This window comes from Bufo gargarizans, chromosome 5 (assembly GCF_014858855.1).
Source record: "Bufo gargarizans isolate SCDJY-AF-19 chromosome 5, ASM1485885v1, whole genome shotgun sequence".
Lineage (NCBI taxonomy): Eukaryota > Metazoa > Chordata > Amphibia > Anura > Bufonidae > Bufo > Bufo gargarizans.
In genome coordinates this window covers 331391760-331407349 of record NC_058084.1, presented here as the reverse complement: position 1 = coordinate 331407349, position 15590 = coordinate 331391760, and the positions used below count along the sequence as shown (strand labels likewise).

Sequence of the window (15590 nt, the reverse complement as noted above, 5' to 3'; positions counted from 1 at the left end):
ACTAAGTACCCCAGTCCGACACTGGTTTGAGGAGTGCAGATTTTAAAACAGGGTGATTTATTGGGGTGTTTCTATTATATAAGCCTCTCAAAGCCATCCCCTAACTGAATTGGCTGGTTCATTATAGTTTATGGGGCCAGAGGCCATTCCTGCAGTGACAGTGTGAAACTTGCCTAATATGGGTCTTGTAGATTTTTTGGCAATTTCAAAAATTGATGCTAAATTTATAAGCCGCCTGACATTCCAACCCCCCCCCCCCCCCCCCAAAAAAAAAAAAAGAAAATAATGTTTTAAAAAATGAGGCCAAGGTAAAGTGGGTGAGATATTATGAGGTATGAAAGCTAACAGTAAAGAGCGACCTGTCATGAAAAAAACATCTCAGAATAGATATAAGCATTCCACAGAAATGGGGCTCCCAGTCTGGACCACCACGGCTGGAAAGGGTAAAATGGGTGAGATGCCAGGCTGGCACAGACACCACAGCATGGGCATGAAGGAGGCCCGGGGACGGTGACAGGTCGCCTCAGCGAGAGCCAATGGCGGGCGAGGCCGGGGAGAGGGCGTGGCAGGACTCCGCACACCAGGTGACAGCAGCTCTCTCCTCCCACTCCCTCTATCACAGCAGGAGACTAGCGGTACCGGATCGTCTGGACCACCAGCTGAGGGACTGGCACTGCCCTCTCCCCTGGGATCGATGAGAAGAGGCGAGAAAGGCAAGGTGCCTGCAGGCTCCTGGCATGAACTGGACATGGAGGGAAGAGCTTGGCCTCTCCAGCCTGAGAGGTGAGGGGGTCAGACAGAAGGCATCGCTGATCCCCCAGGGCTGGGCGCTCGTAGTCCTGCACCTCGCCATTGTGTTCTGGTGGAGGAGATCGGCTCTGCCCTATCAGCCATGCTGCCCGGGGTCGGGGTGTTTGGCACCAGCCTCACCTCCAGGGTCATCATCCCTTTGCTGAAAGACGAGGGTTTCTCCGTGAAGGCTTTATGGGGCAGGACGCAGGAGGAGGCTGAGGAGCTGGCCAAGGAGATGAGTGTCCCCTTCTATACCAACCGCATCGACGACGTCCTACTGCACCAGGAGGTGGACCTGGTCTTCATCAACCTGCCCCCTCCTCTCACCAAGCAGATCGCCGTCAAAACCCTGGGTGAGTAGCACACCATACCCATCAACAGGTCACCCAGAGAGCAGGGGAGCCTGGGGCTATACCCAGGAGTGGTACCAGCAGCTCAGGAACCTGATGGGTACATGGTGCTGGGCACCCAGCCAGCTCATTAGTGTTAGCTCTTATCCCTGCCTGTAGCTGTTATTGGTGCCAATGTACTGAAATTGCTTATTGTTGAGCTCACCTTATGAAAGTGTGGCCCAGTGATGTGCGGAAAAAGAGTTCATGTAAGACCATTAGAGTAGTTTTTTTTTAGTAAATGCAATTTAAAGATTCACAGTCATTTCTAGTTACTGGCACATGTTTAAATGGCAGGTTGGTATGTGACAGCCACTAGAATAGTCTGTGGTTGCCTCGAAGCTGTATACGAGGAGCTTCTATCCTCTGATGTATGAGGAGCTTGTATCCTCTGATGTATGAGGAGCTTGTATGATGTATTAGGAGGGTGTATCCTGAGATGTCTGAGAAGCGTGTATCCTCTGATGTATGTGGAGCTTGTATGATGTATGAGAAGCTTGTATCCTCTGATGAATGAGGAGCTTGTATGATGAGTTTGTATCCTCAAATGTCTGAGGAGCGTGTAATCCTCTGATGTATGAGGAGCTTGTATGATGCATGAGGAGCTTGTATCCTCTGATGTATGTGGAGCTTGTATGATGTATGAGAAGCTTGTATCCTCTGATGAATGAGGAGCTTGTATGATGAGTTTGTATCCTCAAATGTCTGAGAAGCGTGTATCCTCTGATGTATGTGGAGCTTGTATGATGCATGAGGAGCTTGTATCCTCTGATGTATGTGGAGCTTGTATGATGCATGAGGAGCTTGTATCCTCTGATGTATGTGGAGCTTGTATGATGTATGAGAAGCTTGTATCCTCTGATGTATGAGAAGCTTGTATCCTCTGATGAATGAGGAGCTTGTATGATGAGTTTGTATCCTCAAATGTCTGAGGAGCGTGTAATCCTCTGATGTATGAGAAGCTTGTATGATGCACGAGGAGCTTGTATCTTTTGATGTATGAGGAGCTTGTATCTTCTGATGTAAGAGGAATTTCTGTCCTCTGATTGGACACATGACAGTTTTGTATGAAGGAACCCTATAATAATTCTTGTATGTTCTCATTACAAGTGTGTCTAGATGACAAGGGTGGCTTTTTTGGTAGTGTTGTGGTGGTAGTGTTGTGGTCGACAGTGTGAGCTCATGAATAAGGGTATGTATTCATGGCGATTTTGGGCGCGACACGTATGGCGTGCCCAAGTATCACATTGTAGTGGTGCTGCCTTAAGAATGAATGGGGTTGCACATTCGCTGCGACCACAACACGTGAATCACAAAAAATCCATGACATCCTTGTAGAGTGAGGGCTGTGGTTTTCACAGGTTCATGATGGTTATCTGGAAGTTTGGACCTCAGGAGTTTAAATGTAAATAATAGGCATCTTTGAAGGTGCACAGTCAAGCAAGAGGCTGACATGTTATAAAAATTGTTATAATGCTGGTTGTGCAGTTTAGGGCTCATGCATACATACTTGTCCATTTACACGGCTTTAAACAACGGATCCAAGACCAAAGGATCTTATGGCTTCTGTTTTATGGACCTAATGACTAGAATGGTTGAGACTGATCTGCAAAAATTGACAGAGATAGGACCTGTCCTGAGTTTTGCACATTGGGCACGCAGATCTTCCACAAAATAGATTGCATATGGATGGCTTCTGTATGGGGCTCTAGAATGGGTGAGAATGATTTTCAAAAACTGGCAAGGATAGGCCCTGCTCTGAGTTTTGTCCAATATCTGTAGGCCCAAATTTGAAGGCAGGAGATCTTCAGTCACAGATACAATTCAAGTACGCTTCTCCTTTGATCTTGTGTATCTAAACCGGCTCAGACAAAAAGTGTCCAACCAGTCCGAGTTCACTTTTACCTTCCAGAAGCCAACGTTGGAGCTCAGAATGGTTCATCACCTTTTCTCTGAGAAAGTTTTACCACCAGCTGAGCAGAATATTTAGTAGCTTAGGTGGACATCTCTTGCGACACCATTGATATGAACCTTTGATAAAGCCAACATCTTAGTGAAAAGCTGACTGAAAATGATTATCCACAGATGACATCTTGGTTTCAACTAGACAGTGGTCATTAATGAGGAACACAGTCAAAAAGGGCTGAGGACGGGGATCAGGGGCAGAGTGGGAACTTAAAGTGGCCCTGGAAAAAGAACCCTAAAAGTAGCCACATGTTGTTAGGCGGGTCCAAACTGACAGAAGACGGGGCAACAGAAGGAGGCATGGCCAGCAGTACCATAGTGCAGCACAAAATACTGCCAAAGCAGAAACGAATATCACAGTGCAGGACAAATACTGCCTCAGCACAACCAGATACCATAGCACAAAATACTGCCACCATCGTCGTAGCGTTCAACTATATCACTGTCCTGAGGACAGGTGCATATGTACCTGATGATACCAACTTTATTTACAGTTGAGAGCACCAGATCATTATGTCCCCAGCCAGCGGCCGTGAGGAGGCTTGGACGGCACCATGGGCATCGCCCCACTGGGAAATTTCCCTGTAGGGTCTATGGCCAGTCTGCCCCTGGCTGGGATACATGTAATTCTGGACAGTTAGTTCAGTACTTTGACCAAATATGACTTACTGTACTGTCTGAGCAAATTGTACAAGAATCAGTGGGATCTAGTCAGTAGAAATATCTCTAAGAACATCACTGGCAGTAGTGTGATGACATTTACTTATAGGGGCTGCATGCAAGAGTGACAGAAGCCTCAGCAAGTACCTGCTTGGGTTATAGGTGTGCCAGTTGAGTTGTGATATTGATGATTGGTTTCCCCGTTATCGGCAGAAATCTTAGGTCTGATGGTTTAAAAATATATTGGGCTAATATTCCACGGTCCTTCAGCAGGCTTAACCCTATGGAACCAGGCATAGTGCCTGGTAGGCAGTGGCGGATCCAGAGCCTGGTCTCGGGAGGGGCACTTTCAGATTATTTTCTGTCCGCCGCCACAAAACAATGGTGCTTATAGAACAGACTACACAGTGTATGCTTTATGTGTATAAACAATCATATTTCACATGAACACTCACAGTTACTTGGCTTGGCCCTTGGGGATCTCGGACACTTCCACACTTTGGCCGGGGGCTCGGCGGAGCTGATGTGTTTTATCCTAATGAGAAAGATTTCATAATAAGGATTTGGAGAAAGGGCAGAGGGATAGCAGAGCAGGGAGAGGATGGTGCTGCTACTAGGGGGCTCATACCATAGGGGAGTAATAAAGCCCACCATAATGCCCCCCCCCCAGTAGAAATAATTCTCCTTATAATGTGACAGTGCAAAAAATACCCCCTTGTAATGCCCCCAGGTGAGCTAATGTCCCCATAGTGCCCCCATAATGTGCCAGTATAAAATACCCCTATATAGTGCCCCCAGTAAATGACCCCATAGTGCTCCACACCCTCCTTCCTCCTAGTGCCCCCATAATGTACCAGTAAAAAATGCTCCAGTAGATGCCCTCAGTGTCCCCCATAATTTGCAAGTATAAAATACCCCTTCTTAGTGCCCCCCGTAGATGACCCCATAGTACTCCTCTCCCCCCTTCCCCATAGTACCCACCATAATGTGTCCCAGTATAAAATTGTACTGTACAGAGAGCCCATATAAAATACCCCTTCTTTGTGGCCTCAGTAGATGCCCCTATAGTGCCCCCAATCATGTGCCAGTAATAATAGCCCCCCTGTGCCAGTAATAGCAGCCCCCAGTAATAACAGCCCCCCTGTGCCAGTAATAACAGCCCCCAGTAATAAGAGCCCCTCTGTGCCAGTAATAACAGCCCCCAGTAATAAGAGCCCCTCTGTGCCAGTAATAACAGCCTCCAGTAATAAGAGCCCCTCTGTGCCAGTAATAACAGCCCCCAGTAATAAGAGCCCCTCTGTGCCAGTAATAACAGCCCCCAGTAATAAGAGCCCCTCTGTGCCAGTAATAACAGCCCCCAGTAATAAGAGCCCCTCTGTGCCAGTAATAACAGCCCCCTTTTGCCAGTAATAACAGCCCCCCTTTGCCACTAATAACAGCCCCCATTAATAAGAGCCCCCCTTTGCCAGTAATAAGAGCCCCCAGTAATAAGAGCCCCCCTTTGCCAGTAATAACAGCCCCCCTTTTGCCAGTAATAACAGCCCCCCTTTGCCATTAATAACAGCCCCCCTTTGCCAGTAATAACAGCCCCCAGTAATAAGAGCCCCCCTTTGCCAGTAATAACAGCCCCCTTTGCCAGTAATAACAGCCCCCCTTTGCCAGTAATAACAGCCCCCCTTTGCCAGTAATAACAGCCCCCAGTAATAAGAGCCCCCCTTTGCCAGTAATAAGAGCCCCAGTAATAAGAGCCCCCCTTTGCCAGTAATAACAGCCCCCCTTTGCCAGTAATAACAGCCCCCAGTAATAACAGCCCCCCTTTGCCAGTAATAACAGCCCCCAGTAATAAGAGCCCCCCTTTGCCAGTAATAAGAGCTCCCAGTAATAGGAGCCCCCCCTTTGCCAGTAATAACAGCCCCCAGGTGCCAGTAAAAGTATTGTATATAATGAAAAAAAAAAACACACATACTTACCTCCATGTCAGCGATGCGATGCAGGCCTCTTCTGGCCTGTGTCCCACGCTGTATGGCTCAGGCGGCGCGATGACGTCATCGCGCCGCCTGCGCCGGCCTCTGATAGGCTGCAGGCACTAGGCCGGCAGCCTATCAGAGGAAGGGAAAGGGACACGCCTCTCCCTTCCCTGCCGCAGCACAGGCAGGCATCTGTATCGCTGTCCTGAGGACAGATGACTGGAGATGAGCGCTCATCTCCCTGGACTGGAAGCGCTCATCTCCCTGTGCCCCGCCGCCCGCCGCCAGCTCGGGGGGGGGGGGGGGTGCAATTGCCCCGTTGCCTTCCCCCCTGGTTCCACCACTGCTGGTAGGGTTGATCCTGGTGAGTAAAATGACACCTCATTTAGGTTTCTCTGCTGCGCTGTTCCTGAGGATTTTTTTCTTAAAATATATAAATTAGGTCTTTGGTGCTCTGAGGGTTGGGCCCAGGCTCCTTGGAGAACTAGAGCTCCTCCGCTTTGCACTTAGTAACATAGTACATAAGGCTGAAAAAAGACATTTGTCCATCCAGTTCAGCCTGTTATCCTGCAAGTTGATCCAGAGGAAGGAAAAAAAAAACTGTGAGGTAGAAGCCAATTTTCCCCACTTTAGTGGAATAAAAAATTCCTTCCCGACTCCAATCAGACAATCAGAATAACTCCCTGGATGAACGACCCCTCTCTAGTAGCTATAGCCTGTAATATTATTACACTCCAGAAATACATCCAGGCCCCTCTTGAATTCCTTTATTGTACTCACCATCACCACCTCCTCAGGCAGAGAGTTCCATAGTCTCACTGCTCTTACCGTAAAGAATCCTCTTCTATGTTTGTGTACAAACCTTCTTTCCTCCAGATGCAGAGGATGTCCCCTCGTCACAGTCACAGTCCTGGGGATAAATAGATGATGGGAGAGATCTCTGTACTGACCCCTGATATATTTATACATAGTTATTAGATCTCCCCTCAGTCGTCTTTTTTCTAAAGTGAATAACCCTAATTTTGATACTCTAACGGAACGGATACTGAAAGAAAATACGTTTGTGTGCATGAGCCCCGAGGAAGAGGACTATCCAGTATGGCTGAATCTTTAGTCCCTGCTCCTGTTTTACCACAGCCTGTGTCTTCAGGTCCATAGACAGACTATAGACTGTAAGTGCTGATGGATTTGCAGGATAGAGGTACTTGAATTTCCTGAATCTTTCTGAGTTTGTGATAGGAACGTACGGTATATATATAAATGTAATGACGTTTATATTATTCCCTATTATGTAAACCTTTACAGTTTTTTTTTAGTTTGTAGACATTTTGGAATGTTCCTCAGCCTGCAGAATATTTCCATAGAAGCGGAGAATACAGGAGCTAGCCTTGGCTCATGGCCGCTCAAGGCGGGTAGCCGGCCTGTGTCACTAGAAATTCTGGCTTTTCTGCATTGCATCAAGGTGGCTGTGACCTAGCTCGCTCTTCTGTAGCTGAAGGTCTGTTCTCTTCAGCATATGACCTTCGTGTGGACATTTGAGTCTTTTTTACTCTTGTAGATACATTTAGGTTTGGTATTTGGTGATTCCATAGCACTTATGGACTGGGCATAGACACTAGATCGGGGGTCAGCAATCGCTGGCACGCCAGCTGTTGTAAAACTACAATTCCCAGCGTGCACTGTTGGTGGTGGGAGTTTTAGTTCAACCACAGATGGAGTGCTGAAGGATGCTGGCCCCCGCATTAGATAAGTGTTGGTGGTGAACCCCACCATTTTTGTCAATCTTATGCGTATGGGCTTAAAGGGGTTATCAGGCAGGATTTTTTTTTTTTCATGTATGGAATGGATTCTAAATAAAAGAAGCATTACTCACCTGACTGATCCTCCACCTCTGCCATTCCGATGATTACTATGTCCCCAGTGCCCTCCACCTTCCAGTGCTGGCTAGTTGACACACAGGAAAATGCCTGAAAACAAGGCAGGTCACGGATGCAAGCATCCCCTGCTATTCCTTATGTGTTCAGCTGTGACCAGAGTGGAGAATAATGGGGACCCAGTAAGCATCAGGACAGCATTGAATGGGGAACGGTGAGAGAACTGATGCTTTTTTTTAACCCCTTCTGCCTCATATGTATACAGTGTGAATCCACGGGACGCCACCTTTAAAAAGTTGAATGGTAAAAGTTAGGTGGAGAGATTTATTAAGGCTGGTATAAAGTGAAACTGGCTTAGTTGCCCATAGCAACCAATCAGATCCCATTTTTCATTTTCCAAAGGAGCTGTGAAAAATAAAAGGTGGAATATGATTGGCTGCTAGGGGCAACTAAGCCAGTGTTCCTTTACACCAGTTTTGATAAATCTCCCCCAGTGATTATTCTAAGCAGGGAACCAGTTCTGTCAGTTTCCGTTCCGCTAATCCGGCAGTTGTGTTTACCGGGCAGAAGCAGAGAGACAGAGATGCTGGCGGGCGCTGGTCTTCACATTGTGGTAGAAATTCTATAGAATGGAAATGGTGTAGTCGTCATGAAGAGTCATCTGGTCGTCTGTCGCACATTATAAAGTGTAGCAGAATAGTAGAGACGTGCTGCACCGATACTACTCCTTCTGTTGATGGAGCTTCTCTCTACTAGACCAGTACAGAGCCCAGTCAGCAGTGACTAGGTAACAGCGCCGTCCACTATTAATTACTGGACTCGAACAGCTACACACCACATGCTGATCAATGGGTCTATTGTCCTAAAAGTGTCTCAGAGAAAATACAACCAATACACCAGAATTGTCAGCAGATTTGTCCCTATGAAACTGGCTGACCTGTTACATGTGCACTTGGCAGCTGAAGACCTTTGTGATGGTCCCATGTTCCTATGTGCCAGCATTGGTGAGAAAAGTGAATTTTTTATATATGCAAATGAGCCTCTAGGAGCAACAGGGGCGTTGCCATTACACCTAGAGGCTCTGCTTTCTCTGCAACTGCTGCATCCTCTGCACTTTGATATGGTGTTAGCCTGCAGCGGTTGCAGAGAGAGCTGAGCCCCTAGGTGTAATGGCAACGCCCCTGTTGCTCCTAGAGGCTCATTTGCATATATTAAAACATAGTTTTTCCCACCAATGCTGGCACATAGGAACATGGGACCAACACTGAGGCCTTCAGCTGCCAAGTGCACATGCAACAGGTCGGCCAGTTTCATAGGTACAAATCTGCTGACAGATGCCCTTTAAAGGGGTTGTCCGGGTTCAGAGCTGGACCCGGACATACCATTATTTTCTGATGTGCTCCCTTGCCCTGCGCTACATCGCACAGGGCACGGGCTCTTTTATTTATCATAACACACTGCGAGCGTTGTTTTTCAATGCATCATCTCTGCATTAAGTGAAAATCACTGCATGTTCTAATATTCTGTGTTTCTCACGCAGCCCTGGCCCTATAGAAGTGATTGGGGCTTCCGTGAAAAACGTATTGCATCCGGATACAAAGCGTTTTTCATTGATGGTTGTTTGCAATTTTTCAAAACACGGGTGGCATCCGTGTGCGTACCGCAATTTGCGGAACGGCACGGACAGCCTTTAATATAACTGCCTATTCTTGTCCGCAAAGCGCGGGCGGGCGTGTTTGGTCTGCATCAGTGTTTTTCCATTGACAGACAATGATGTGTGAATAAACACACTGAAGTCAATGTATCCTTGTACAGTCCAGGAGAACAGACAGTACACATCCGCAATTCACTGACATGTAAATAAGGCCTGATAATAGGTTATCAGTTTTGCAGTCCCAGGTAAGGCTAATTGCACACTTGCATTTTTTGCCTGATCCGGCAGGGCTCAGCACAAACGCTTCCGTTACTGATAATACGTCTGCATCCGTTATGATGCAGACGGTTGTATTATATGTAACATAGCCAAGACGGATCTGTCAAGAACTCTATTGAAAGACAATGGGGGACGGATCCGTTTTCTATTGTGTCAGATTGTGTCAGAGTTAAGCTGATCTTGCTCCGCATCTCAGGACGGAAAGAAAACCGCAGCATGCTGCGGTTTGCTCTTCATTATGGGAACGCAACCAAACGGAACAGAATGCATTTTGGAGCATTCTGTTATGTTCAGTTACGTTTTGTCCCCATTGACAATGAATGGGGACAAAAAAGAAGCTTTTTTTCCCCAGTATTGAGACCCTATGACGGATCTCAATACTGGAAAATAGAATCGCTTGTGTGAAAGTAGCCTAACCCCTTGGAGAAAGTGGAGGGCTGGTATAAAAAAAAGTCTCTCTGGAGAACATGTCCTGTCCTATATTACATAGATAACACATTGATATCCATTAGAGCTTGCACCAGACAGATAGAATATATAACTGAGACTACCTATCATGCTTTCATTAAAGAAGCACTCCCATCATTTGTTTTCTCTACAACTACGTCAAAACAGTTCTTTCTGTTGCCCCATCCCCACTGCAAGTCTCCTTTCTACTGGTCCGCCATCTTTATCTGCCATTTCTCTCTACTACAGTTGCAAGAAAAAGTATGTGAACCCTTTGGAATTATATGGATTTCTGCACAAATTGGTCATAAAATGTGATCTGATCTTCATCTAAGTCACAACAATAGACAATCACAGTCTGCTTACCCTAATAACACACAAAGAATTAAATGTTACCATGTTTTTATTAAACACACCATGTAAACATTCACAGTGCAGGTGGAAAAAGTATGTGAACCCCTAGACTAATGACATCTCCAAGAGCTAATTGGAGTGAGGTGTCAGCCAACTGGAGTCCAATCAATGAGATGAGATTGGACTGTTGGTTACAGGTGCCCTGCCCTATAAAAAACATGCACCAGTTCTGGGTTTGCTTTTCACAAGAAGCATTGCCTGATGTGAATGATGCCTCGCACAAAAGAGCTCTCAGAAGATGTCACCACCAGACATCTGAGAAGCTCTGACAGACGTTCTTCAGAACTTCCTCCTTGAGGTTCCTTTTGTTTTGCTTTCGTTTTCTCATCTCGTTAGCCTCTCTCAGCTGTCATGTAGTTGCACTGATTGCATCCCTTTAAATCCCTTCCCATACTGCATCACTTTGCGGTTTACACAACTTCCTGGAGTGTGTGCATGCTGGATGCTACTACTGAGTCTTCTACAGATAAGTTTTGTTCATTCATTTGTGTTTTCCTGTTTGCTGGATCCCAGGTGACCCTGACTCCCTCCGTATCAAGTGTAGGGAGCCGGTGGTCGTGTCCCCTCACTATTATAGGGTGTCTGGCTCCCTCTAGCCAATGGCGCCATTCCTCAAAAGCTAACTTGATGGCCAACAACTCCCTATCTCCCACATCGTAATTTCTCTCTGCGGAGGAGAGTTTCTTCGAGAAAAAGGCACACGGTCGCCATTTGGCAGGAGAGGGACCCTGAGACAAGACCGCACCCACACCCACCTCAGAAGCGTCCACCTAAACTATGAAGGACAGAGAAATATCAGGTTGTACCAAGATGGGAGCGGAAGCAAAACTCTCCTTGATATTAGAAAAGGCCTTACGCGCCTCTACCGACCAGGAGGAAAAATCTACCCCCTTTCTACAGGGAGTGCAGAATTATTAGGCAAGTTGTATTTTTGAGGATTCATTTTATTATTGAACAACAACCATGTTCTCAATGAACTCAAAAAACTCATTAATATCAAAGCTGAATATTTTTGGAAGTAGTTTTTAGTTTGTTTTTAGTTTTAGCTATTTTAGGGGGATATCTGTGTGTGCAGGTGACTATTACTGTACATAATTATTAGGCAACTTAACAAAAAACAAATATATACCCATTTCAATTATTTATTTTTACCAGTGAAACCAATATAACATCTCAACATTCACAAATATACATTTCTGACATTCAAAAACAAAACAAAAACAAATCAGTGACCAATATAGCCACCTTTCTTTGCAAGGACACTCAAAAGCCTGCCATCCATGGATTCTGTCAGTGTTTTGATCTGTTCACCATCAACATTGCGTGCAGCAGCAACCACAGCCTCCCAGACACTGTTCAGAGAGGTGTACTGTTTTCCCTCCTTGTAAATCTCACATTTGATGATGGACCACAGGTTCTCAATGGGGTTCAGATCAGGTGAACAAGGAGGCCATGTCATTAGATTTTCTTCTTTTATACCCTTTCTTGCCAGCCACGTTGTGGAGTACTTGGACGCGTGTGATGGAGCATTGTCCTGCATGAAAATCATGTTTTTCTTACCTTGCAGACTTCTTCCTGTACCACTGCTTGAAGAAGGTGTCTTCCAGAAACTGGCAGTAGGACTGGGAGTTGAGCTTGACTCCATCCTCAACCCAAAAAGGCCCCACAAGCTCATCTTTGATGATACCAGCCCAAACCAGTACTCCACCTCCACCTTGCTGGCGTCTGAGTCGGACTGGAGCTCTCTGCCCTTTACCAATCCAGCCATCTGGCCCATCAAGACTCACTCTCATTTCATCAGTCCATAAAACCTTAGAAAAATCAGTCTTGAGATATTTCTTGGCCCAGTATTGACTTTTTAGCTTGTGTGTCTTGTTCAGTGGTGGTCGTCTTTCAGCCTTTCTTACCTTGGCCATGTCTCTGAGTATTGCACACCTTGTGCTTTTGGGCACTCCAGTGATGTTGCAGCTCTGAAATATGGCCAAACTGGTGGCAAGTGGCATCTTGGCAGCTGCACGCTTGACTTTTCTCAGTTCATGGGCAGTTATTTTGCGCCTTGGTTTTTCCACACGCTTCTTGCGACCCTGTTGACTATTTTGAATGAAACGCTTGATTGTTCGATGATCACGCTTCAGAAGCTTTGCAATTTTAAGAGTGCTGCATCCCTCTGCAAGATATCTCACTATTTTTGACTTTTCTGAGCCTGTCAAGTCCTTCTTTTGACCCATTTTGCCAAAGGAAAGGAAGTTGCCTAATAATTATGCACACCTGATATAGGGTGTTGATGTCATTAGACCACACCCCTTCTCATTACAGAGATGCACATCACCTAATATGCTTAATTGGTAGTAGGCTTTCGAGCCTATACAGCTTGGAGTAAGGCAACATGCATAAAGAGGATGATGTGGTCAAAATACTCATTTGCCTAATAATTCTGCACGTAGTGTAGTCATATCAGTGAGTGGTTTAACAACAGAGGAATAATTCAAAATAAACTTCCTGTAATAATTGGCAAAACCCAAAAAAGACATCAGCGCCTTCTGATTCTCAGGAAGCTCCCACTCAAGCACAGTGCGGGCCTTCTCGGGGTCCATGCGAAAACCAGAAGCGGAGAGAAGAAACCCCAGAAATTGAATTTCTGGAACCGCAAACACACACTCCAGGAAGTTGTGTAAACCGCAAAGTGATGCAGTATGGGAAGGGATTTAAAGGGATGCAATCAGTGCAACTACATGACAGCTGAGAGAGGCTAACGAGATGAGAAAACGAAAGCAAAACAAAAGGAACCTCAAGGAGGAGGTTCTGAAGAACGTCTGTCAGAGCTTCTCAGATGTCTGGTGGTGACAGAAGACCTACGATTAAGAATTGTTGACTTGCATAAAGCTGGAAAGGGTTATAAAAGTATCTCCAAAAGCCTTGCTGTTCATCAGTCCACGGTAAGACAAATTGTCTATAAATGGAGAAAGTTCAGCACTGCTGCTACTCTCCCTAGGAGTGGCCGTCCTGTAAAGATGACTGCAAGAGCACAGCGCAAACTGCTCAATGAGGTGAGGAAGAATCCTAAAGTGTCAGCTAAAGACTTACAAAAGTCTCTGGCATATGCTAACATCCCTGTTAGCGAATCTATGATACATAAAACACTAAACAAGAATGGATTTCATGGGAGGATACCACAGAGGAAGCCACTGCTGTCCCAAAAAAACATTGCTGCACGTTTACAGTTTGCACAAGAGCACCTGGATGTTCCACAGCAGTACTGGCAAAATATTCTGTGGACAGATGAAACCAAGGTTGAGTTGTTTGGAAGAAACACACAACACTATGTGTGGAGAAAAAGAGGCACAGCACACCAACATCAAAACCTCATTCCAACTGTGAAGTATGGTGGTGGGGGCATCATGGTTTGGGGCTGCTTTGCTGCGTCAGGGCCTGGACGGATTGCTAGCATCAAAGGAATTATTAGCATCAAATTCCCAAGTTTATCAAGACATTTTGCAGGAGAGCTTAAGGCCATCTGTCCACCAGCTGAAGCTCAACAGAAGATGGGTGTTGCAACAGGATAACGACCCAAAGCATAGAAGTAAATCAACAACAGAATGGCTTAAACAGAAGAAAATGCGCTATCTGGAGTGATCCAGTCAGAGTCCTGACCTCAACCCGATTGAGATGCTGTGGCATGACCTCTAGAAAACGATTCACACCAGACATCCCAAGAATATTGCTGAACTGAAACAGTTCTGTAAAGAGGAATGGTCAAGAATTACTCCTGACCGTTGTGCACGTCTGATCTGCAAACTACGGGAAACATTTGGTTGAAGTTATTGCTGCCAAAGGAGGTTAAACCAGTTATTAAATCCAAGGGTTCACATACTTTTTCCACCTGCACTGTGAACGTTTACATGGTGTGTCCAAAAAAAACATGGTAACATTTAATTCTTTGTGTGTTATTAGTTTAAGCAGATTGTGATTGTCTATTGTTGTGACTTAGATGAAGATCAGATCACATTTTATGACCAATTTGTGCAGAAATCCATATCATTCCAAAGGGTTCACATACTTTTTATTGCAACTGTATGTATATTCATTAAAAATGGCTGCTTCTCTTTCAGAATTCCTTCCCATATTGCTGCAGTCTTGCCTACAAGAGGGCGGGCGTTATCTCCAGAATGTTGTTTCCACCCACTGATCCCCCTCCTAGCAGTCTATATTCTCATCAAAACACTTATTTGATTAATTTATTATGTTAATTTCCTAATATAAAGGGCTTATAGAATAGCTGACCTAGATCTATGTATTTGCTGGTGGTTCCTTTAAAGGGTTTTTCCGCGATTTTTATATTGATCCTCAGGATAGGTCATCATTATCAGGTCTGCGGGGGTCCGACACCCGGCACCCCCGCTGATCAGCTGTTTAAAGAGAAGGCTGTGTCCATGCGAGCTCTACCTGCCCCTGCCACTGGCGCGCTCCCTGCTCCGACTCTGTCTCTACAACCGGCTTATTATTCCTGTCAGAGTTCGGAGCGGCCTCAACTCTCCATTGAAGCGTAGCTTAATGTGAGGGAAATCAAATCTCAGGGAGCAGAGATTGCTTTCATACAAGAAGCTCATATCTCACATAATAACCCCCCTAAGATCCAAAATTCTAACTTCCCTACTATAATTCACTCCACCTACCCCTGTAAGAAGAGAGGAATATTGATTGCATTTAATAAATCTCTAGCGGTGTCTATACATGACAAATGGGTAGATTAAAGCAGCAAATTCATTATTGTAGTTTGCACTATAAAAAACACTCTCTACACCTTGGCAAACGTGTATTTTCCCCAATCCAGAAAGATCTCTTTCTTCCTGAAAATAATGAAGAAAATAAATAAAATGAAAAGAGGCTCTCTAATCCTAACAGGAGACTTTAGCGCCACTTTAGACACTACAGCTGCTTCTAGATCAACAGAGATGTAAATTTACACAACTTATACGATATCTGCGCCTTCAACATGCATCTGAGAGAGACTACACATACTTCTCTCCTCATCATAAAACCTACTCTAGAATAGATTATGTCCTCGTAGGAAAAGACATTATAGAGAAAGCCAAAGAATCCACCATTGGAAATATCCTCTGGTCTGATAATGGTCCCATAACACTGACAA

General features: G+C 45.4%; 1 protein-coding gene across 1 annotated transcript in view; it reads left to right on the top strand.

Moving 5' to 3' along the window:
* Positions 1-630: 630 nt before the first annotated feature.
* Positions 631-15590, top strand: part of GFOD1 (glucose-fructose oxidoreductase domain containing 1) — a 62784-nt gene continuing 47824 nt past the window's right edge. The window contains exon 1 of the mRNA XM_044294411.1: positions 631-1145. Coding sequence (XP_044150346.1) covers positions 893-1145 — 253 coding nt within the window. The 5' untranslated portion in view covers positions 631-892. The remainder of the gene's footprint in view (positions 1146-15590) is intronic.